The following is a 25666-nucleotide window of genomic DNA, read 5'->3' as shown; positions in this document are numbered from 1 at the left end:
CTGCCTGAGGTCATTTGTGGCCAGCCCAAATTGGTCCTGGTCTTTTCTCGCCTCCAGCTCTTCACCTGCCCCCACCCTCTACTTTCAGTCTGTAGAAGGGTCCCTTCCCGAGACGTCGCCCATCATTTTTCTCCAGAGATGCTGCCTGACCCATTGAGTACTCCAGCAATTTATGTCTATCCATTCAGCTAAGCTTGAGTGCCAACAATAATAGAAATGACTGTTGTGTTTTCAGAGAGGAGAAAACTACAATATGCAGAAGTGTTACGAGAACATTTAAGTACATTTTATGAAGGAGAGCATAGTTTATTTCACATTTTTCTTTGCATATCTTCTTATGGATAACTACAGGATTGCTTTGCAAATATTAATGTAATAAGTCAGTGGCGCACTCAGCTCTGATCTATCTGGTATACATTTATCCCCTTACAGACATCGTATCAATTTGAGTTCAGATCTCCTGATGACACCTGACTTTTACTGGGACAGAATACACCTGGAACAACTATATGACAAAACCTGCCAGTTTCTGAACATCAACCGACGTGTAAAGGTGTGTGTTGACCTAAGAAATGAGAAGCTAATTCCCATCACTTTTTGTGGTTATGTTAAAAGAATAGTTAACACTGCTGCCAATTAGAATGCTCCAATGATAGAGAAGGCAAGTCAGAAGTGGAGCAATGTCATAGTTGTAATTCTCTGACCAACTCTTCTTGTAACTTCTACGTACAGTAAGAATGATAATGAACATAGACAGTACTCAAAAAGGAGCAACTAAGTTCTGGATAATACTGCACATTGCTCTTTTAAATTAAGATTTCATCTCCTGTCCCATCCAAGCAGAAGCAAAATGCAAAATTAACAATCATTTCTACAGTCTAGAAAAATAATAAAAGAAAATCATCCAGTTGTTTTAACCCCTACTGTAGCATCACTTTTATTTCACACACTAGTGATTCTTATCACCTTCTTAAGTGAAAGTACGATTTGGTTTCCTGTTAAGCACAGTTTTCTGCTGCAGAATGGCATAATTTTGAATATGTTGTTCCAAGTCAGGTCCTTGTTGCAGATAGAGGTGGTTTGCATTAAAATGTGGAGCCTGAGGTGAAAGGACAAGCAAATGATCAAAACAGCAAAAGAAAAACCATTAAATAAAATTGTGGTAGACCTTCAATCTCGGCTTAACTTCTCTGCTCAATCCATCTGGGCCTTGATCTTTAGAGTCCAAAGCTATTGATATTAACCCTGAATATATTTAGTGAATAGTATACATAGTCCTCCAGTGTACAGAATTCCAACGATTCACAAACTCAATGATTAAATCTACATCCAGCCCAATCCTTTCCCTAACTCTGATAACACCTGTGCTAGCTGAGCACTGAAGACCATAATTGACAGTGGCATGTAGTTCTGTGGCATGTAGTGAGCAAACTAACAAGAAGGATAAGCCTACTCGATCTTGTCCTTGTTGTTCTACTTTGAAAGTAGCATCTGTTCGAGATAGCATTGGTATAAATAGCACCCCTAAGCCATGGAGACAAAGTGAAGACACTGTCCATGTTGTGTAGCAGTGCAAACATGCTAACTGTGGTGGGTTCAGTACCTAGCAACTCAAAACTGGGCATCCAGGAGACATCAGCAGCAGCAGGAATACATACCACCACTATCAATAAGTTTGTCCCCTGGCATATCCCTCACTCCACCATTACTATCAAGCCAGGTGATCAAACCTGCTATAAGGAACACACAAGGGCATGCTTGGGACAACTGTAGGCACACCTGAAAATTAGGTGCTGGTCCACTGGGATTGCAGCACAAGTCCAGTATATGCTATACAACAAATGGATCACGCAACCAGTAGAGTTGAGTGGTCTCACAACAATGGATCAGGTCAAAGCTCACACAAAGGGTGGTGGGTGTATGGAACAAGCTGCCAGAGGGGTTACAAGCTGTCAGTAGTTGAGGCTGGGACTATCTCATCGTTTTAGAAATAGTTAGATAGGTACATGGATAGGACAGGTTTGGAGGGATATGGACCAAAGACAATAGGTGCAGGAGTAGGCCATTTGGCCCTTCGAGCCAGCACTGCCATTCAATGTGATCATGGCTGATCATCCCCAATCAGTACCCCGTTCCTGCCTTTTCCCCATATCTCCTGACTCCGCTATCTTTAAGAGCCCTATCCAGCTCTCTTTTGAAAGCAACCAGAGAACCTGCCTCCACCGCCCTCTGAAGCAGAGAATTCCACACACTCGCAACTCTCTGTGAGAAAAAGTGTTTCCTCGTTTCCGTTCTAAATGGCTTACCCCTTATTCTTAAACTGTGGCCCCTGGTTCTGGACTCTCCCAACATCGGGAACATGTTTCCTGCCTCCAGCGTGCCCCAACCCTTGACAATCTTATATGTTTCAATAAGATTCCCTTTCATCCTTCTAAACTTCAGAGTGTACAAGCCCAGCTGCTTCATTCTCTCAGCATATGACAGTCCCGCCATCCCGGAAATTAACCTTGTAAACCTACGCTGCACTCCCTCAATAGCAAGAATGTCCTTCCTCAAATTAGGGGACCAAAACTGCACACAATACTCCAGGTGTGGTCTCACTAGGGCTCTGTACAACTGCAGAAGGACCTCTTTGCTCCTATACTCGACTCCTATTGTTATAAAGGCCAACATACCATTCGCTTTCTTCACTGCCTGCTGTACCTGCATGCTTACTTTCATAGACTGGTGAACAAGGACCCTCAGATCCCGCTGTACTTCCCCTTTTCCCAACTTGACGCCATTAAGATAGTAATCTGCCTTCCTGTTTTTGCTACCAAAGTGGATAACCTCACATTTCTCCACATTAAACGTCATCTGCCATGCATCCGCCCACTCCCCCAACCTGTCCATGTCACCCTGCATTCTCATAGCATCCTCCTCACAGTTCACACTGCCACCCAGCTTTGTGTCATCTGCAAATTTGCTAATGTTACTTTGTATCCCTTCATCCAAATCATTGATGTATATTGTAAATAGCTGCGGTCCCAGCACCGAGCCTTGCGGTACCCCACTAGTCACTGCCTGCCTTTCTGAAAGGGACCCGTTAATCCCCACTCTCTGTTTCCTGTCTGCCAACCAATTTTCTATCCATGTCAGCACTCCACCCCCAATACCATGTGCCCTAATTTTCCCCACTAATCTCCTATGTGGGACCTTATCAAATGCTTTCTGAAAGTCCAGGTACACTACATCCACTGGCTCTCCCTTGTCCATTTTCCTAGTTACAGCTTCAAAAATTCCAGAAGATTAGTCAAGCATGATTTCCCCTTCGTAAATCTATGCTGACTCGGACCGATCCTGTTACGGCTATCAAAATGTGCGGCTATTTCATCTTTTATAATTGACTCCAGCATCTTCCCCACCACCGATGTCAGGCTAACTGGTCTATAATTCCCTGTTTTCTCTCTCCCGCCTTTCTGAAAAAGTGGGATAACATTAGCTACCCTCCAATCCACAGGACCAAGTGCAGGCAGGTGGGACTAGTGTAGCTGGGACATGTTGGCCAGTGTAGACAATTTGGGCCGAAGGGCCTGTTTCCACACTGTATCAGACTCTATGATTCTGCAGTCCAACCATAGCTAATGGCAGTGAACACGTCTAATGAGATGAAGCACCAAGAACATCTCCATGATCGTCAACAGTGGAACTAAGGCTCTGAATGCTAAAGACAAGGCTGAAGTTCGCAGCCATGTTCAGCTGGACGTAGTCCAACTCAGCTTCCTCCTGAAATCCTAGCGAGGCTCCTGCCTGTTCCATTCACTCCGTGTGATCTCAAGAAACTGCTGAGAGCACTTGATGCAGAAAACGCAGTTGGGCAGGACAGCATTACAGCTGTTGTACTGAAAGTCTTTGCATTGAAACACACCGCAACCCTACCCAAGCTATTCCAATAGAATTACAACACAGACTCCCAATGGAGAGAGAACCAGAATTACAATTTAATATGGTAACCTTTATCAGAACTGACAAATTATAGGTTTAAGATTTTTTTAAAGAGCAGAAGAAAAGAAGGGAGAAAGAAAGTGTAGATTAGTTTCTGCATGACAACCAATCATAATAGACTAGCATCACTAACCCCACCTTACTGTACCATTTATATTAACACCTACTTCCTATACTGCTCAGTTCTGGAAGCGGTCGGGATGCTCTGACAACTAACAACCTACTGTACCGTTATAGCTTGGATAAAGATTAAAGATGATCTTGGATCTTATATTGTGTGACTCCCTTGTTTACAGAAAGAAAGGGGAAGAACTGTGTTGGTTCGGAGAATAAGCATGGCTAAATGTTAAGAGAGACAACGGCACATGTTTGAGGGTTTTAAAGAGATAAGAGAATAATTACAAGGATTTTAATTGTTCTGGCATTTGACTCATTTAAGTTAGAAACATTTATTTTTGATATCTTTATGTTATGTTTTATGTTTTGTATTCCACTTGCTGGAAAGGCAGGTTGGATTTTTTTTTCCTGGGCAAGATTAAACAAAACTCCGTGTTGTGGAATGCTGTCTTTGTCTTCCAGTGTTCTGTCCAGTGCTTCCCCTGTAATGTTAAATGTTACATTGCTTTATCCTGATTTAAAAAATAAACAAATTGGAACTCTGTCTGAGCTCAGTAGGCAGGTCAGACTGTTATAGTTTACTCGTGATTGAATTTAATGACAGCATTAGGAAACAAGCAGGCTGACCTCTGTTACCAATTATGCAATACTTGTATATAGATAAATAAATGGAACCTAAAGGTGATAATTCTGATAACCTGTAACTTAGAATTTTGAAAGAAGTGGCTATGGACATAGTAGATGCACCAATCTCAGCCAGGAACCTGCTGCCTTTGTAAATCCTCCTGCAATGTATCTATCTGCACAAGACCATGCTTGCATGCAATTGTACGTAAAATGAGTTAAAGAATGGATGGGCTAGATTTTACCGAGCCTGTCCTGTTGCTGCTCAGTTCCTCTACTGTCCTGTATAGATCTGCTGTAAAACCCATATTGCTGACTGAAAACATCCTGGAGCTGATTGGCAAGGTTCAGGAACCGTGCTAGTCAGGTGAAGGGCCAGATAAACCTTGCTGACCAAACTCTTGAGAAACTTGCATTCGGTCCTTGATGTTCAGAGCTTTTAAAACTCTTATAGTTGAAATCAACTTTTTTTAAATTGTCACCTAAAAACACTTTCTGGTGATTATTTAGGTTTGTATGTAAAACATGTAACGTATTATTTTTGTCACAATATTAAAACTTCTCTGGGATAGGTCTGGTTGAAGGATCCTGTGTCAAGTCCTGTTCTAGGTTTTGTCGTCACTTTACCAATACAAGTGCTGGGAAACTCTAGCAGATTCCTGCTCATTTCCAGAGTACAATGGCAAAGTGCGTTAGATTCAGTGTTAAGAATTTTCCAGTAAGTTTGAGGTGTGTGAGTTTGAATATATTTGCACCAAAGTTCTGAATCAACTTACATTTGTGAAGATAAATGCTGGCAGTCGCAGTGGAATTGCCAGCAAGATTCAGCCAATGTATATGAAATAATGCCAGGCTACAGTCTGAGAAAGGATCCCAATCTGAGACATCACCTGTCTATGTTCTCCTGGCCCGCTGAGTTCTTCAGCACCATGTCTTAATTTACTCTTAGACTTACTGTGCTGAATTGTAACTGTAATGCACTTTGGATGGATGAATATATTATTTACAATGCCAAAGTATTGAAATAAAAGACAAAACATTCTGGAAAAACTCAGGAGGTCAAGCAGCACCTGTGGCAAGAGAAACAGTTAACATTTCAAGTTAAAGACTCTTCATTAGAATTGCTCTGATGAAAGGTCTTCCACCTGAAACGTTAACTGTTTCTGTTTCCACGTGGCGCTGTCTGACCACCTGAGTTTTTCTGTGTTTATGTCAGATTTCCACCATTTGCTGTTCTTATTGATGTGTAATATTTTTTAATTCTGCAGGTGATTAATGAAAAGCTACAACATTGTACAGAACTAACAGACTTGATGCGAAACCACTTAAGTGAGAAGCATGGACTGCGGCTCGAGTGGATGATAGTGATCCTCATTTCTATTGAAGTAAGTGATGTAACTACTGGGACTGGACCGATTATTTCAGTCGCTCAGGCTGTAAAATATTCAGATATCAGCAACAAGTCCAAGTGATTCATTTACCAGAGAACCATACGCAACTGCTGAAAACTGCTAAAGATACAGTTGCTGTTTTTCTTTCTCCAGTGAGGTTAGTACTGGACAGTGGAAAACTTTGACCCTTGACTCCAGTGTCAGTAGCAAGTAATGATACTTTGCGAGTGTAGTACAAGCCAAACAGAGTTCTTTACAATCTGACCCTACAGCAAACCTTTGCACCATATTCTCACCACGCCCTCAGATGAAGGAATGTGAATGTTCTGTTTCCCACACCAGCTCTCTCCAGCAGTTTGAATTAGTGCCAAATTCTCAGCAGACCCAGGTTTGAGATGGGCCAAACACATTTCATATAATCCTTTACAGTGACTTTGTTACAGTTTACAGAATCAGTAAAAGGGTGCATTTTAATTCCATTATTCTGAGCCTAATGCTAAACATTTTGCATTTTGCTTAAAGAACTCGTTACATCTTCAGACTATTTTGTGCTATCAGGTTGCAAATCTGCCATTCACTCTAACTATTATAAAGACTGATAATCCTTAAACTCATTTACATGTGCATGTAATTGTGTAACAACAACAAATTGTGTTACAGATTTTTACATGTAGCATTGAATTCCCCTTCCAATCGGTTTTGTTGCTGTCAAAAAGAAAACATTGTCAAAATCAAAATACTAGATGCTCTTTGCTCTTATAGCATACTTCCTAATTCAGATTTTCTATGGGGGGGGGGGGGGGGGGGGGGGGGGGAGTAGTACTATAGCCTGAAGGAGGCCATGGTAAATCCACCAAAAAAAATCTATAAATAGTTCTTCAAAAGAGGCATAAATCTGGTAAAGGCCTAGTGTTGATATCAGAATCACAGATTATGTAAATGAGCAGCTGAAGTCAATGCACTCACAATCTTCTAGCCATTAAAATTGATTCTTTAGACTATTTCATATAATCAATGAAATAAGAATTACATTGTTCTATCTGGGACATAAAACACTCTTGACTATTGTGATTTAAATGTAATCCATGCAAGCACAATTTTAATGTTAGTAGTCACAGTAAATTTAAAAACTTGGGCTAAATTTCTCATAGATTGAATCTCAACATGAAGTAATGAAAGAATGAAGAAATATAAACAGTGATTCACAGTTTCAATGGGGAGTTACCGTACTTAGTGGTCAGTGAATTGAAGAGTATAGAATTTATCTGATCGTTTCTCCTTTTAAGTATGGTATTCTCACTGGGAGGTTGGAAATTACTGCAATAATCTGATATTTTAATTACTGTATTGGATTAGATTGCCACAGTCAGTTCAGCAAAAATCAAGGAGAGCAGAAATGGAGGTCCTTTCCTACTTTATTTTGCAGGACTTGCAGTGTTTACATATTCTGTTGTGCTGCAGCAAGTAAGATTTCATTGTTTTACCTGGGACATATGACAATAAAACATGCCTGACTCTTGAAATAAAGACAATTTTAATGTGGAAGGTGTGAAGCCCATGGAATGGGCTTCTGGGTAGGATGACAAATGGATCCTATAATGAGATCTCAGTTGTAGGGAAAGTTTGGGCAGGCCAGGACATTGTGGGCACAGGAGGCTGAAGCGTGATCTTTTCAAGGTATACAAAATCACGAGGAGAATAGCTAGAGTAAATACACAGTCATTTATCTAGAGTTGGGGAATCAAGATTCAAAGGACTTTGGTTTAAGGTGAGTGGGAACATTTGGACAGGTACATGGATAGGAAAGGTTTAGGGAGGTATGGGCCAAACACGGGCAGGTGGGACTAGCATAGATGGAGCATCTTGGTCAGCATGGGAATGTTGGAAGGGGCTGTTTCCATACTCAATGACCCCTTATCTATCTTGTGTAATGATTTGCACAAAAGTCAAGTCAAGAAGTTTATTCGTCACATACACATACGAGATGTGCAGTGAAATGAAAAGTGGCAATGCTCGCGGACTTTGTGCAAAAAGACAAACAAACCAACAACCAAACAAACTATAAACACAATCACATATTCTTTTACATATTAAATATTGTGGGCAGAAGGAAAAAACGTTCAGTAAAGTTAGTCCCTGGTGAGCTAGGAGTTTACAGTCCGAATGGTCTCTGGGAAGAAACTCCTTCTCTACCTCTCCGTTCTCACAGCATGGCAACAGAGGCATTTGCCTGACCGTAGCAGCTGGAACAGTCCGTTGCAGGGGTGGAAGGGGTCTCCCATGATTTTATTGGCTCTGGAGTTGCACCTCCTGATGTATAGTTCCTGCAGGGGGGCGAGTGAAGTTCCCATGGTGCGTTCGGCCGAACGCACTACTCTCTGCAGAGCCTTCTTGTCCTGGGCAGAGCAATTCCCAAACCAGATGGTAATATTTCCAGACAAGATGCTTTCCACAGCCGCTGAGTAGAAGCACTGGAGGATCCTCGGAGACACTCTGAATTTCCTCAATTGCCTGAGGTGGTAAAGGCGCTGCCTTGCCTTACTCACGAGTGCTGCAGCATGTGATGTCCATGTCATATCCTCAGAGATGTGGACTCCCAGATATTTGAAACAGCTCACCCTATCCACAGTATCCCCATTTATCCTCAATGGTGTGTACGTCCTCGGATGATGTGCCCTCCTAAAGTCCACGATCAGCTCTTTAGTTTTTTTGATGTTCAAGAGGAGGCTGTTGTCCTGGCACCAGAGTGCTAGATCAGCCACCTCCCCCTGGTAGGCCTTCTCATCGTTGTCTGAGATCAGGCCCACCACCACAGTGTCATCAGCAAACTTAATTATTGAGTTGGAGCTGAACCTAGCCACACAGTCATGTGTGTATAGGGAGTACAATAAGGGGCTGAGGACGCAACCCTGGGGCGATCCTGTGCTCAGGGTGAGGGACTTCGATGTATTCCCTCCCATCTTGACTACCTGGGGCCTGGCACACAGGGAGGTGTTGCGCCCTAATTCCAGTAGCTTCTCGGCCAGTCTGGTGGGGACTATTGTGTTGAAGGCTGAACTGAAGTCTATGAACAGCATCCTCACGTAGCCCCCCCTTCTGGCTGTCAAGATGAGAGAGAGAGCGGTGTGCAAAACCTGGGAGACCGCATCGTCCGTGGATCTGTTCGAACGGTATGCGAACTGCAACGGGTCCATGTTGCGAGGGAGGAAGACGCAGTGTCATGATTTTATAGGATAAAATAACATTTTGAATTACTCAATACATCCAATCTTTTTTCATCAGGTATTATTTGAACTTGCACGTGTTATGTTCTAAAGCTGATTGGAGCGAGTGTGGAAGACCGAGGCCAGAGAGACTATGACATCAAGTGGGGCATGCAGAGTATCCTCCTAAAGCCCTCTGTACTCGTTTCTAGATCCCTGAGGATTGTCTACATTTTCTGCAGTTCAGTTCTCATCAGAACTATGCTGTTTATTCTCACAGCCACACAGCATTTATAATTGGTTTTAACATTCTGTTAATGGCACATTTGATTTTGTTTCAATGTGGAATGTCTATATATGATGGGAAAAATTGAGGAAAACTACTGTAATCATTATTTCTCTTTGAAATCATGCTGGAACCAAGACTGAATAAATTTGAATTTATAGTAGCTGCTCACTTCAAATGTTTGAGACTGGGGTATAATGGAAGAAATGCATTTCTGGGTGTACTGCAGCTGTGAAAGCAGGCTAGCTAATATATTCTAGACCATGCCCGGGGGCAGATGTCCATGTTATAGAAGATCTCGGAACGCTGCTACTACACTCAGAGCTGACATAAGTGTTGTTCACGTCATTTAACAAGTATTTGAATAGTTTAAATCATTAGTAAAATCACTGGGAAGAAATCCTGAATCAACATGAATTATTTATTATGACAAAAAATATATTATTTCAGAATTGAAACTGTTTAAATAAAAATACTAATTTGTCATACTTCAAACTGGGATGTGATAATCTGTACACATCACAGGATATTTGAACACGTTTAACTTGTTTATTTATAATACTTCCTGTAATAGAATTGCTATCAAAACCAAGGACACGTGTTCCAATGCAAACAGCTTTTAGCTTGAATAGATTCTGAAAAATGTTTTCCTCTGAAGCAGAAGAATCTGTTAACTTCATTTATTCTTTGTCCATAAACAAAGTTGAACGCTTAATAACTGCCAGCTGTTATTACGCCTGAGGAACAGAAACATTTAAAATCAAAGGGCAGGGTCATTTCTATACGAATTGGAACCTATTGTTTTCTCTTAATCTGAACTACCAGATAAACTTTTTTTTCCATGAAAAATAAATGATTGAATTAAGCTAGACTATTTTCTACGCAACTATTCTTGAAGCACCATTCATGACCCAACACACTTGTAATAAACAAAAACATAGCATGCTTACAACTGCAGAGTTGCTCGACAATTTTTGATGAACATGTTTGGTGCGTATAATCATGACTTTTAAGATAGACTGTGAGTAGCTCTTTAAATGATGCATTAGCCAAAAGCCATTAAACAAAACCACTGTAAGTCACATGCAACTGTGAGGCATCATTGATTTTCAGAACATTGGATCAGAACTTATTTTCTGCATTGGATTTCTTTTTAGGTACTTGCACATTTTTTGGAAGTACAAAATAAAAATCAAGAAATTTGCATCATGTTCCCATTGCCTTCCATAAAATTTCAGTTTAGAGGGATCTGGGCCAAATGCAGACAAGTGGGACTAGTATAGATGGGGGCACCTTGGACGGCATTGGCTAGCTAGGCCAAAGGACCTGTTTCCGTGCAAAGCCTGATCTTCCCCCCCACACTAAATTCCAAACAAATAGTTCACTAATGAAAGCAAAACATCAGGGAAGCATTATATATTTGCAGTAAAATTCAGGTAGACAGTGGCAGCAGCCTGTCAGCAGCGCGTTAGTTTTTTCAACTTCTTTTATTTTTTTAAAGTATGTTTTAAAGTGTGTTTTTGATGTTTCTCGGTGTGTTTTGTGTGGGGGGTGGTGTGGGGGAAACCGTTTCAGCCGCCTCCTCCACGGAGAGGCGACTTTTTCCAGGTCGCCTCCCCCGTGGCCTAACAGCAAGGATAGGCACGGCATTTCCCGGAGACGCGCCCGGGGCTTCAGCGGCGGGCGCAGCGTGGACTCTCGGCGTGGAGCGGGTGAGCCCTCGCTGGGGCTCGCTGGAGGGAAGCGCTCCGTTTCGCTGGCCCGGGGCAGCCGGCAGCCTGAAGCTCCGGTCTGCACAGCTCCAGCTGGCGCGGCGTCTACAGCCCGGGATCCCTCGTGGGGGACCCGGGGGAAGAAGAAGCCATCACTGCCGGCCCGCGGCCAACTTCTACCGCGGGTCCGGCATGGACTTACCATCACCCCTGGAGGGGAGCTTCGACCACCGGCCCTGCAGTCTACGGTGCTTCTGGCTGCGGCGTGGCTGGGCCTTTAAATCTTAGACCGCCGGCCTGCGGCCTACACCAGCCTGAAGCCGCGGTCTCCGGTGGGGAAGAGCCGATCCTGGACTTACCTTGCCTTTGACTTTGTCCCTTACCATCTGGACGCCCGCAGCAACGGCTGCGGAGGGTGGAGGTCCCGACCACGGGGGAAGATGGAGGAGGTCTGGCCAATTTCTGTGCCTTCCACCACAGTGATGAATGCTGTGGTGGATGTTTGTGTTACATTTTTATTGTGGTGTGTTCTTTATTATTGTACCGCTGCTGACAACCCAAAATTCCACCGACCCTGATTGTGTGGCAATAAATTCTATCAATTCAAAATACAGGAAAAAAAATACAGCCCCCCCCATACCATTTGCCTTCCAAATTGCCCGCTCCACCTGTGTGTGAACTTTAGGTAATTTGTGTACATGGATTCACAAGTCCCTCTTAACTCTGACACCTTTGAAACTATCACCATCTGATTTTCTACCAAAGTGAATAACCTCATGCGTTTCCACATTGTACCAATCTATATCTTCCCAAAACATCTTTGCATTCTCCTTACAGCCCACACTGCCAACCAGCTTTATATCATCTGCAACCTTGGAAAAAATACTCATTACCCATCATCCAGATCATTGAAACAAGTTGGGAAATGTCCCCCCTCCCCATAGTTGAGGCAAACCAACATAAAAATCCATGCCAATAAATTACCCCGAATGCCACATGCTCTAATTCTATTTAGGCAACTAGCATAGCAATGTATCATATATATATGTTTATCTAAAACTGTAATATATCCATCTACTGTTTATCCTTCTTACAAGCTCAAACTTCTAACAAATTTGTCAAACGTAATTTTCCTTTCATAAATCTACATCTGATTCTTGTCCAGACTTCTTTAAGCCTTGTGTGCTGGGCTTCATGTCAATAGTTTTGCAATAATACAATTTCTCATCAGTATCTGGTTCAAAGAATAATTTTGTCTGTCGCAGCCAGAATCCAGAGACCACACAATGGAGTCAAGTCATTCCAAATCTGATAGATACTGCTGGGAGCCAGTACATAGCTGCCTCTCTGGACTCTATCTACAGTTCCAGAAGAAGATCTATTGCACTCATGTATGGTATGATTTGACTGGGTAGTATGAAGTACCATATCTCTGTACACGTGACAATAAATAAACTAATTAAACTATCCCATTCATTCAGCCTTGTAACATAATAATCAGAATTTAAGGGAACACCTGGAATTTGCTCTGCTTAAATGAGATTCTGCTTGTTGGCCACTGGAGGTTTGGCAGAAATCCCAGTTCAGTAATCTGTCTGGGCTCCTGGCCAAAGTTGCCGTGGATAATTGGAAAACTAACCTCGTCCCATGTCTACGCAATTCTTCGTGCACCTGTTCTTCCACTGACAGACGTCGTTTGTGCCCTGGCAGTATTTCAAATTAATGTTTACACTCGTATGAAAATCTGAGCCACAGTATACTAGTTCATCTCTCTGACTTTTAACCTCCAATAGATTAAATGGAGAAAAATAAAATCTATCACACATACTTTAATTGCTCTCGTGGATCTGCTCCTACGCAAATATTGGCAGGAATATGAGAAAATAAAGCAGGTCAAGGTAATTCCATGTGCAACTCATCCAAGTCCTCCCTCTTATGTTCAGCCTTGATATCAGTAGAAGGTAGTTAGGACCAGGAGTATAGTCATACAGCTGTGTACATGTTTTTGTTTGCACGGATGCCTTGATCCAGGATGCAACATTGCAATATGGAGTCTTTCAAAGGTACAAAATTGATCTAAATATAGTTCTAAATTTAGCAATCCCTGGCTGATCATAGCAAGCATGAACCTTAGAATTCACTGCTCTTACTTGTATCCAGTGTCATGGTATCTAATCTTGAATGTGTGTTAGTGTATAATCACATCTTCGCGAAAAAACAACAATAACAGTAAAATGTTTACATATTCCGGTAGACATTTTTCCCGTGGAGTCCAAAATCGCCTTATCTGAATATGTCATGCTTTATTTCTCGAGTTACTACTGAAAACGTTAAAAAATCTGACAAAACTTTGAATTTAAAAACGACTTTCACTGAATCCTTTCAAGCTTGACAATGTCTTTCCTATAACATGGTGCCCAGAACTGAACACAATATTCTAAATATTGTCTCATTAATGTCTTATACAACTGCAACATGACCTCCCAACTTTCTATACTCAATACTCTGACTAATGAAGGCCAAAATACCAAAAGCCTTTTTGACCACCTTATCCATCTGCGACTCAACCTGCAAGGAACCATGCATGTACTCCTAGATCCCTCTGCTCTACAACACTATCCAGAGGCCAACCCTTAACTGTGTAGGTTCTGCCCTTATTCAAAGTACCAAAATGCAGCACCTTACACTTCTCTGTATTAAATTCCATCAACCGTTCATAGACAATAGGTGCAGGAGTAGGCCATTCGGCCCTTCGAGCCAGCACCGCCATTCATGGCTGATCATCCACAATCAGTACCCCGTTCCTGCCTTCTCCCCATACCCCATGACTCCGCTATCTTTAAGAGCTCCATCTAACTCTTGAAAGCAGCCAGAGAATCGGCCTCCACTGCCTTCTGAGGCAGAGAATTCCACAGACTCACAACTCGCTGTGTGAAAAAGGATTTCCTCATCTCTGTTCTAAATGGCTTACCCCTTATTATTGAACAGTGGCCCCCTGGTTCTGGACTCCCCCAACATTGGGAACATGTTTCCTGCCTCTAACATGTCCAAACACTTAATAATCTTATATGTTTCAATAAGATACCCTCTCATCCTTCTAAATTACAGAGTATACAAGTCCAGCCGCTGCATTCTATCAACATATGATCGTCCAGCCATCCCAGGAATTAACCATGTGAACCTACGCTGCGCTCCCTCAATAGCAAGAATGTCCTTCCTTAAATTTGGAGACCAAAACTGCACACAATACTCCAGGTGTGGTCTCACTGGGGCCCTGTACAACAGCCTCTTTACTCCTATACTCAACTCCTCTTGTTATGAAGGCCAACATGCCATTTGCTTTCTTCACTGCCTGCTGTACCTGCATGCTTACTTTCAGTGACTGATGAAAGACCCCAGATCCTGTTGCACTTCCCCTTTTCCCAACTTGACACAATTTAGATAATAAATGCTCATCTGGCCAATCGATCCAGATCCTGTTGCAATCTTTCACAACCATCTTCACTATCTCCAAAACCATTCACTTTTGTATCATCAGCAAACTTGATCATCTTGCCCTGTATGTTCTCATCCAAATCATTGGTGTAGATGACAAACAGAAACGGGCCCAGCACAAGAATAAGAGTGCCTTCCCACAAAAAGATGAAAAAACATTCCATTTATATAACTGGGAAAAGTCCATGGATTAGGAAGGGAAATGAAAGCTATTTGCTCACTTTGCATGTGCTTTTAATTTGCACTGATTACGGTTCGTCAGTGAGGGGGCTGTAATTAGCCACACACACACATGTTGCGCAGTCACTTTGAGGAATTCGCAGTCAGATGTCACTGGAGTTGTTCCTTAAAGTTTAATGTAACTGAATTGGATACAAGTGGAAGTTTTAAAATAGCATATTATTATTTTAATAATGTGAGACTTTCTTGGAAAACAAAGCATTTCTTAACAGCATAAAGAAGGCAATTTGTAATTGAAAATCGAGAAATGTTCTTGGAAAACCTTTTCATCTCTAGGAATGCTTCATGTTTGAGTGAGGGGTGACATTACTGCAAGAAATAAGTTCAGTTTCAAATTTGTGGCATCAACACTTCATCAGAGCCAAACAATTCATAGAACATAGAATGGTACAAATCGGAAACAGGCCCTTCAGCCTACAATGCCAAGACCAACTCTTATCTGCCTGCATGTAATCCATATCCCTCCATTCCCTATACAGTATATCCATATGCCTATCCAAAAGCCTCTTAAAAATGTCACTATCATATCTGCCTCAACCACCACCCTTGGCATCAGGTTTCAGGTACTGACCTGTGTTAAAAACCTGCCATGCACATCACCTTTAAACTTTCCCCTTCTCACGTTAAAGCTGAGCTCTCTAGAGGTTGATTTGTACATCCTGGGGAAAGGGTTCTGACTGCTTTTTACAATTTTAGGCCTCCCACAATCTTCTGCGTTCCAGAGAAAACAGTGCAAGTCTGCCAACTGCTCCCAAGAGCTAATACCCCCCTAATACAGGCATCATTCAGGTGAACATCCTCCCCCTTTCCAAAACCTCCCCATCCTTCTGGTAATGGTCTTTCTTGCCCTTCCACTGCTTTAGGCGGATTCTTTTGTAGGCAAACATATGGTTTCCCTCTGTACTTCTGTGAAGAGATAACAGAAGCTACCTCAGGGGCAGTAATACCGACTGCTTGTTCCTCCCACTGCTACCAGACTTCTACACCCGGCTGTCTAATCTTGCAAATGCCTGTCCCCAGTACATGTCTTCAGCATTGTGACCTGATGTAGCCTGATCCCACATCCTTGCCTTTATCCAGTGTGAATCGAGTCGGTTGGAATAGTGACGGTGGAATCTCAGGTGGGAACAACATCATCATTAATGCGTCAGCCCTTTCCCTGGCGCAGGGTTTCTGAAGCCTCCTCCCCATTCTTTGTTTAATTATCCTCTCGCATTCATGGCAAGATTGAACAGAACTGCAGAGCCCTGACTTCATCCAATGCACGTGGGATTACTTGAGTCAGTCTATTGTATGCTCTGCTGAGTTCTTCCAGGACTTTACTTTTTAAGTAGTCAAGATTCCAGTATCTGCAGTATTTCCATTCCAGGTTCTAACTTAGTCAGCTTGCTCTAAACTTCGCCAATGAATCAACACTCTTGCTTAAAGAGGACAATATGGTCTCCCCAAAGCACTTCATAACTGAAGCATAACTTCCCTACTTGTGTATCAACTTCTCCCTTCAATAAACAACATTGTTAGCTTAGAGAGACACAAAAAGCTGGAGTAACTCAGAGGGTCTGGAGAGAAGGAATAGGCGACGTTTCAGGTCGACACCCTTCTTCGGACTGAGTGTCAGGGGAGAGGGAAACAAGAGATATAGAAGGTGCATGAAACAAATGAATAAAAGATATCCAGAAATCAACGATGACCAAGGAAAGGACAAGACCACAATGGTCCATTGATGGCTGTGGAGAAGCACCTATTCATTTTCTCCAAAGATACTGCCTGTCCTGTTGAGTTATTCCAGCTTTTTGTGTCTATCTTTGGTGTAAACCAGCATCTGCAGTTCCTTCCTATACAATATTGTTAGGTTTCCTCATTACTGGCTGTATCTGAATACTGATCTTTAGTGAGTCATGTACCAGGATTCCAGGCCATTCTGCACCCTCTCACAATTTAGATATATAATGCTTTCTTCATTATTCATTATTAAACACATTCACAGTTTCCCTCATTAAACTCCATTTTCCAGATCTTTATCACTTTATCCAATTTTTTTAGAGATACAGCATGGAAACAGTCCCTTCCACGGTGGGTCCACGCCACGCCAAACATCAATCACCCGTACACTAGTTCTATCCTACACACTAGGGGCAATTTACAAAAGCCAATTAACCTACAAACCTGTACGTCTTTGGAATGTGGGAGGAAACCGGAGCACCCAGAGGAAACCCAGAAGACATAGGGAGAATGTACAAACTCCATACAGCCAGCACCCAACGTCAGGATCGAACCCAGGTCTCTGGTGCTGTGAGGCAGCAACTCTACCACGGCATCATTGTGTCGCCCCCTACGCCACCGTGCTGCCCTATCCCTTCTTGTGTCCTTCTCTGTAAAGGGTCTGTCCCACTTGGGCGACCTAATCCGCGGTTTCTGGCGAGTTTTCCCTCGACTCATTTACGCAGCATGGTCGACGCGAGGTCGTAGGGGGTCTCCGTAACTCTCCTTCATGCTCGAGAGTGGTCTCCACGCACTCGAGGCCTCAGCTAGGTCGCGGCGTTTTTCTCAATATGTTAATAAATGCCTGCGTGTAAAAAAAGGTCGCCATGGAAAAAATCAATACTTTTTTTACTTGTAGGTTTAGTCGTAGTAGGTCGTCATGTTAGTCGTAAGTAATCCAGGGTTGTCGAAGGTAGTCGTAGATAGTCTTCATCATAGTCGAAGGGAGGTCGAAGGAAATCGAAGGAGGTCGTCTTCACTCTCCACTATTCGGTGTCCAATTTTCCCGAAGTTAGTCGTAGCTAGTCGAAGTTAGTCTTCAACATAGTCGAAGGAGGTCGAAGGAGGTCTTCTACATAGTTGAAGGAGGTCTTCAACATGACATTTTTTCAAACTCTTCTAAACTCGCTAATTCGCTAATTAGGTTGCCCAAGTGGGACAGCCCTTTGACAATAGCTATCCTTCCTAGTTATCCTTACAGGAGTCATGATAGGCCAAATAGGCACACTGAATACTTCCTTTCTTAGCCGAAACACAGAATATATTAAGACTATGAGCAGGAATGCTGTGCTGTAACTGTATACAACTTTAATTAGACCACAGCAGGAGTACTGTGTATAGTTCCAGTTACCGGAAGGACGTGACTGCACTGGACAGGGTGGTGAGGAGATATACGAGGATGTTGCCAAGACTATAAAGTTGGGACTTCGAGGAAAGATTGGATAGGCCAGGTGCAACCCCTTTGGAACAGAGATTGGGGGGAGACTTATTTAAAGTACGTAACATTATTAGACATGACAGCGTGGTACAGGGTGCGATGAGATATACGAGGATGTTGCCAAGACTATAAAGTTGGGACTTCGAGGAAAGTTTGCATAAGCCAGGAGCAAACCCCTTGGAACAGAGACTGGGGAAAGACCTATTTAAAGCACGTAATATTATTAGGTGATGAGATTAATAGAAAGTACATATTTCTCCTCTGCAGAACAGTCAGAGCCCAGCAGAACCAGTGTGGGCTCAACCTTTTGGTTGCTGGCTTTGTTTTGTTATTTTCATAGCTTTCATTCATTTGTTCTTTATACCATTTCATACCTCTAGTTTCCCTCTTCCCTGACTCTGTCTGAAGAAGGGTCTCCACCCGAAATATCACCCATTCCTCTCTAGCGATGCCGCCTGACCTGCTGAGTTACTCGAGCATTTTGTGTCTATTTTAGGGATAAACTTAAAGTGATTGAAAGCATAGAAATAGGCCCTTTAACTCACTGAGTGGGTGGTTGTAGGTAGTTGCAGATTCAGTGAGTTAGCCTGCAACCAGCCATTTATACCAATCCTACATTAATCCTAAATTCTCATCCATTTACCCCCCACCCCGGATTCTGTGCTCTTCCACACAGTGGGGGCTATTTACAAACCGGGCGCACCCGGAGTAAACCCACGCGGTCACAGGGAGAACGTACAAACTCCACACAGGCAGCACCCAAGGTCAGGATCAAAGATACTTCTATGATCTTTGGTCAGGATCAAACCCGGGTCTCTGGCACTGTGAGGCAGCAACTCTACCAGGGGGTGGTAAGTGTTTGAACTTGTTGCCTGAGATGGGGGAGGGAGACAAATTCACTGCAATTAGTTGGTGGGGACGCTGCGAGTCGGCTGCCTTGCCAGCAGCGTGTTCGTTATTTCGCCTTTCTTTGGGTTTTTTTGGTGTGTCCAAATGTTTGTTTTAGTGTCTCTCTGTATGTCCTATGTGGGGATTGGTGGGGGGGGAAAGGGGGATAACCACTTTTGGTCGCCTTCTCGACGGAGAAGCAACTTTTTCCATGTCGCCTCCCTCGTGGCCCAATAGCATGGATTGGAGCGGCCTTTCCCGGAGTCAGGACCAGAGATACAGTAGCGGGCGCAGCGTGGACTTTTTCCATCGCGGAGCGGGCGAACCCTTGACGGGGGTCGCCAGAGAGGTGTGCTCCGATCGCTGGCCTGGTGACTTTGACATCATGGGGCTTTGGTATGTGGAGCATCTAGCCGCGGGCGTGGCGTGGACTTACAGACCGGAGTCTGGGATCCCCTGCCGGGGATCGCCGGAGAAGAGCTCCGACCGCCAGCCTGCGGCCTATAACATCTTGAAGCCACGGTCTCCAGTGAAAAAGTGATGATTCGGGCACTACAAGCCGCGGAGTGTGTTCCACTGTCCCGACGTCGGAGTTTGGATAATCCCTATGACTACGGAGCATTGATGGCCCCGACCACGGGTGAACAAAGGTGGAGGACTGGCTGAACTTTCTTGCCTTCCACCACAGTGAAGAATGCTGTGGTGGATGTTTGTGGTAAATCTTATTGTGTATTGTGTCTTTTTAAGCGTATCGCTGCTGGCAAATTCATTTCACTGCACCTTCGGGAGCATGTGACAAATAAAATTGACTTTGACTTTGACTTTGCAGCGTTTGAATGTGTTTCTTCAACGCTGTTCCCGCGGTGCTCCCTCAGCGCTGTTCCCCCTGTGTCGCTAGCAGTATCCCTGCAGAATGGCAGGCACTGTGTTGTAATCACAGTGGGGCTCGACACCTCCACATCAGCAGCTAACTATACTGGGAGCTGGTCTGGCCACCATGCCCCATCTACACCACCCACCTCCCCGCATTTGGCCCATAGTCCTATCCTATCCTCCCCCGCGTTTTAGTCCTATCCTATCCTCGTCTTTATCCAAATGTCTTTTAAACTTTGTGCCTCCTCCTCTGGCAGTTCCATACACCCACCACGTTTCATTTAAGAAAGTTGCCCTTCAAACATAGAAACATAGAAAATAGGTGCAGGAGTAGGCCATTCAGCCCTTCGAGCCTGCACCACCATTCAATATGATCGTGGCTGATCATCCAACTCAGTATCCTGTACCTGCCTTCTCTCGATACCCCCTGATCTAGCCACAAGGGCCACATCTAACTCCCTCTTAAATATAGCCAATGAACTGGCCTCAACTACCTTCTGTGGTAAGGAATTCCACAGATTCACCACTCTCCGTGTGAAAAATGTTTTTCTCATCTCGATTTCCCCCTTATCCTTAAACTGTGACCCCTTGTTCTGGACCTCCCCAACATCGGGAACAATCTTCCTGCATCTAGCCTGTCCAACCCCTTAAGAATTTTGTAAGTTTCTATAAGATCCCCCCTCAATCTTCTTCAAGTTTCTATTAAATCTTTCCCCCCTCACCATGAACCCCCTGTCCTCGTGTTCTTGATTCCCTCACTCAGGGTAAAAGACTCTGTGCATTAACCTTATCTAATCCCTCATAATCTTATACCACTCCAAAAGATCACATCTCGTCCTCTTGTGCTCGAAGGAATAAAGTCCTAGCCTCCTCACACTCTCTATAGCTCAGGCCCTCGAATCCTGGCAACATCCTCATAAATCTTTGATACACCCTTTCCAGCTTAAACAACATCTTTCCTATAACAGAGAGTCCAAAACTGAACACAATACTCCAAATGTGGCCTCACCAATGTATTGTACATCTGTAACATAACCTCCCAACTTCTATACACAAGACTCGGATTTATAAAAGCCAATGTGTCGAAAGCTTTCTTGACGACCCTATGAACCTGTGGCGCCACTTTCAAGGAGCTATGTACCTGCGCTCCTAGATCCCTCTCTCTAGAACACTCTCCAGAGCCACGCCATTCGCTGTGTAGGTCCTGATCTGGTTTGGCTTCCCAAAATGCAACACCTTGCATTTATCTGTATTAAAGTGTAACATTCCGCAGCCCACCCGATCAACAGATCAACTTCCTGTTGCAATTTTTGATAAACTTCACTATCTGCGATTTATCTAGTTTTGTGTCATCTGTAAACTTACTAATCATGCCATGTACGTTAGCATCCAAATCATTGATGTAAACCACAAACAGCAAAGGGCCCAGCACTGATCCGTGAGGCGCACCATTAGTCACAGGCCTCCAGTCCGATAAACAACCCTCCACTATCACCCTCTGCTTCCTTCCACAAAGCCAATTCTCTATCCAGTCTGCAAGCTTTCCCTGGATTCCATGCGATTCTAACCTTCCAGAGCAGCCTACCATGTGGAACCAGTGAAGTAAGTCACCTTCATGTTATTGGAGTAGAATTAGGCTATTCGGCCCATCAAGTCCACTCCGCCATTCAATCATAGCTGATCTCTGCCTCCTAATCCCATTTTCCTGCCTTCTCCCCATAACCCTTGACACCTGTTCTAATCAAGAATTTGTCTATCTCTGCCTTAAAAATATCCACTGTTGGCCTCCACAGCCCTCTGTGGCAATGAGTTCCACAGATTAACTACCCTCTGACTAAAGAAGTTCCTCCTCACCTCCTTTCTAAAAGAGCACCCTTTAATTCTGAGGCTACGACTTCTGGTCCTAGACTCTCCCACCAGTGGAAACATCCTTTCCGCATCCACTCTATTTATGCCTTTCATGCCTAAACAAGACCACCTTTTGCTGGATGATCTGGGCAAGTCCTGGTCACAGACAAAATGGGGTGGACACATGTGTCTCATTGTATTATTTTGTGAAGGTGATCGTCCTGCATCCAACAGGGCTTCAGACGGTGACCAGACCCCCAGAACGTGCAGGTGAAAGTATCTCTCTTCAAATACTTCTATAATTACGTGAAATCTCCGTTCTGGTTTTTAGCCTCTACTCAGGTCTCACATCATCTCAAACCCATCAATAAATCTCCCTCAACTTAGTCATACAGCATGGAAATAGATTGTTTGGCCCAACTCATCCAAGATGCCCCATCTAAACTAGTCCCATTTAACGTCATAGAGTCATATAGCATGGAAACAGGCCCTTCAGCCCAACTTGCCCATGCCAACCTAGATGCCCATCTCATTTACCTGTGTTTGGCACATATCTCTCTAAATCTTTCCTATTCATGTATTTGTCCAAGTGTCCAAATAAATTTGAACTTGAACTTTTAAATGCTTTATAGTATCTGCTTCAACAACCTCCTTTGGCAGCTAATTCCATATCTTTCTGAATGAAAACCCACAATACCACAATGGAATATAACATGACCATCCACCACAGTGGAATCAACATTCTTCACTGTGGTGGAAGGCAATAACATTCAGTCAGTCCTCCTCCTTTGTTCATCCGTGTTCGGGGCCATGAACCCTCCGTAGTCGCTGCTACGGACGGCCCGATGTACAGGCCCTCTCGTCAGGATGCTCGAAACTCCGACATCAGGACGGTTGAAACTCCGACGTCGGGACGGACGGACACTCCGAGGCTTGTAGGTCCCGAATTGGCTGCTTCCCACTGGAGACCGCGGCTTCACAATGTTACAGGCCGCAGGCTGGCGGTCGGAGCTCTTCTTCGGCGATCCCCAGCCAGGGATCCCAGACGCCGCGATGGAAAGTCCACGCCACGCCCGCGGCTAGAAGCTCCGCAGACCGTGGCTTCAGGATGTTATAGCCCGCGGGCTAGCGATCGGAGCACTTCTTCTGGCGATCCCCGGCAAGGGATCGCCTGGCTCTGCAATGGAAAGTCCGCGCTGCTGAAGCTATGGGCCCAACTCCGGGAGAGGCCGCACCAATCCAAGCTGTTAGGCTGCGAGGAAGGCGAAGATGTGACATGAAGAAAAGTCACATCTCCTTCGAGGCAAGCGACCGAAAAACAGTTTCCCCCTATTCCCCGCCACCAACCCCACATTAAAACACACTCTTACACATACTAAAAAAAAGTAAAAAGGACGAACAGCTGCTGGCGAGGCTGCCGGCTCACAGCGCCACCCGATGGACCTGAGGAGGTTTACAAGAATAATCCCAGGAATGAGTAGGTTAATCTACTGTATGATGAGTGTTTATCGACACTGGGCCTGTACTGGCTGGAGTTTAGAAGAATGAGGGGGTACCTCAATGAAACATACAGAATAGTGAAAGGCTTGGAATAGATTGGATGTGAAGAGAATGTCTCCACTAGTGGGACTAAAGGTCATTGCCTCTGAATGAAGGGACGTTCTTTTAGGAAGGAGATGAGGAGACATTTCTTAGTCAGAGGGTGGTGAATCCGTGGAATTCTTTTCCACAAAAGGCTGTGGAGGCCGTCAGGGGATATTTTCAAGGCAGAGATAGATAGGGTCTTGATTAGTACAGTTGTCAGATGTTATGGGGAGAAGGCAGGAGAATGAGGTTATGAGGGAGGGATAGATCAGCCATGATTGAGTGACGGAGTTGACTTGATGGGCTGAATGGCCTAATTATATTCTGCCTCTCCCGGCCTATTCATCCCACTAGTTCCGCTGTTTGTATCCTTGTATCCCTTCGTTATCACTTCTTCCCCCAGCTAACAATGGGCCATTACGGGCTCCATCCTTGTTTGGTCATCTGTTGCCGGCCCTGCTTTGTTCTGTCGTTTTCTTACCTCCAGTTCCTTCCCCTCTATTGTCAGTCTGCAGAACCACATGCACACAATTCTTTCGTCAAAAGAGCCCTTCTGAATTCTGAAGAAGGGTCGCGACCCGAAATGCCACCCATCCTTTTTCTCCAGAGATGCTGCCTGACCCGCTGAGTTACTCCAGCACTTGGTGTCTGTCTCGGTATATACCAGCATCTGCTGTTCCTTTCTACATAAATCTCTTCAATATATGGACCTTATTTTCAGGGATCGGTTGCTAAGTCAGAGCAGATGCCATGTTCTGGCTTTGAAACAGGGACAGATGTATGTAAATAGCTACAACTGCTGGACCGAGGGAAGAATTTGCAGCTCACTTGGACCCTCCCACAATTGCAGATATTTTTGCCTCATACAAACCATCAAGAATTTTAATGACCACTACCGCCTTTTAATAGATCAGAAGTCAGATGTGTACACTCATTCAATTTGCAATCGGATTAGAGCCCTATCAAATGTTGACTCCTTGGAACTCCATAGTAAATCAAAGCACACCATTAGCATTTTTTATTGTTTGGTTGACCTGCACTCCCGCATCATAAATTTGGGCCCCATATTTCAGAGGATATACTAGCGTTGGAGTTAGTCTAGAGGAGGTTCACAAGACTACAAGAGGACATGGTTCAGAATTAAGTGACAGAAGTTTAGGGGTAACATGAGGGGGAACTTCTTTACTCAGAGACTGGTAGCTGTGTGGAATGAGCTTCCAGTGGAAGTGATGGAGGCAGGTTCGATTTTATCATTTAAAAATAAATTGGATAGGTATATGGATGGGAAAGGAATGGAGGGTTATGGTCTGAGTGCAGGTAGATGGGACTAAGGGAAAATAAGTGTTCGGCACGGACTAGAATGGCCGAGATGGCCTGTTTCCGTGCTGTAATTGTTATATGGTTATATGGTTATTATATGACTAATTGCCGGTATGATAGGGTTAACCTGTCACAAATGATTGAAAACATTATCTCTCTGTTCTTTGGAGTTTAGGAGACTGAGGGGCGATCTTATTGAAACATATAAGGACCTGAGGGAGGCTGTATGTTAAGATGTTTCCACCACTTGTGGGAAAGTGTCAAGCAAGGGGGTATAGTTACAATTTTAGGGGCATCCATTTAAAAGTGCAGTGCATGGGAATTCATTCTTACATAGAACATAGAACACAGGAACGGCCCTTCTGCCCACAGTGTCTGTGTCGAACATGATGCTTAGACCAACTTTTATCGACCTGCGCATATCCATATTCATACGACTATGAGACATAAGTGGGGCAGGTTCAAGTGACCTGGTGGCCAAATCTTGCTTTGATTTTTTGCCTGGTTGAGACTAGAATATTGAGGCAGCCTCAGGACATAGAAGCATAGAAAATAGGTGCAGGAGTAGGCCATTTGGCCCTTCGAGCCTGCACCGCCATTCAATATGATCATGACTGACACTGCACATAGAAGGGAAATCAAGGAAAAGGAAAGGGTTCTGAGGAGATTTATCAACGTTATACAGGGATGTGGGACTTCTTATAGCAGACGATTCTGAGGAAGCTGGTAACAATGGTCTATTCTACATTCTCCTTGATCTGCATCTCTTTTGATCTCTTACACTTCCTTATCTCTGTATCTCCCCATCCTCTTCCCCTGACTCTCCGTCTGAAGAAGGGTCTCGACCCGAAACGTCACCCATTCCATCTATCCGGAGATGCTGCCTGTCCCGCTGAGTCACT

General features: G+C 43.9%; 1 protein-coding gene and 1 long non-coding RNA gene across 4 annotated transcripts in view; one reads left to right on the top strand and one right to left on the bottom strand.

Annotated features, from left to right (window-relative positions):
- The window catches only part of rmnd1 (required for meiotic nuclear division 1 homolog), a 61170-nt gene extending 50694 nt beyond the window's left edge, over nt 1-10476 (top strand). For all 3 annotated transcript variants that reach the window (XM_033026149.1, XM_033026147.1, XM_033026148.1), the window contains 3 exons: nt 433-553; nt 5994-6110; nt 9399-10476. In XM_033026149.1, the coding sequence (XP_032882040.1) occupies nt 433-553; nt 5994-6110; nt 9399-9431 (271 nt within the window). In that variant the 3' untranslated portion in view covers nt 9432-10476. The remainder of the gene's footprint in view (nt 1-432; nt 554-5993; nt 6111-9398) is intronic.
- Nucleotides 151-24678, bottom strand: LOC116976341. Its single transcript, XR_004412933.1, has 3 exons — nt 24558-24678; nt 2602-2606; nt 151-160 (listed from the first exon to the last, which is right to left on the bottom strand). It is a non-coding gene; the product is annotated as an uncharacterized LOC116976341 (long non-coding RNA).
- Nucleotides 24679-25666: the final 988 nt, after the last annotated feature.

Source organism: Amblyraja radiata, chromosome 8 (assembly GCF_010909765.2).
Source record: "Amblyraja radiata isolate CabotCenter1 chromosome 8, sAmbRad1.1.pri, whole genome shotgun sequence".
Classification (NCBI taxonomy): Eukaryota; Metazoa; Chordata; class Chondrichthyes; order Rajiformes; family Rajidae; genus Amblyraja; species Amblyraja radiata.
This window is presented reverse-complemented; position numbering and strand designations above follow the sequence as displayed.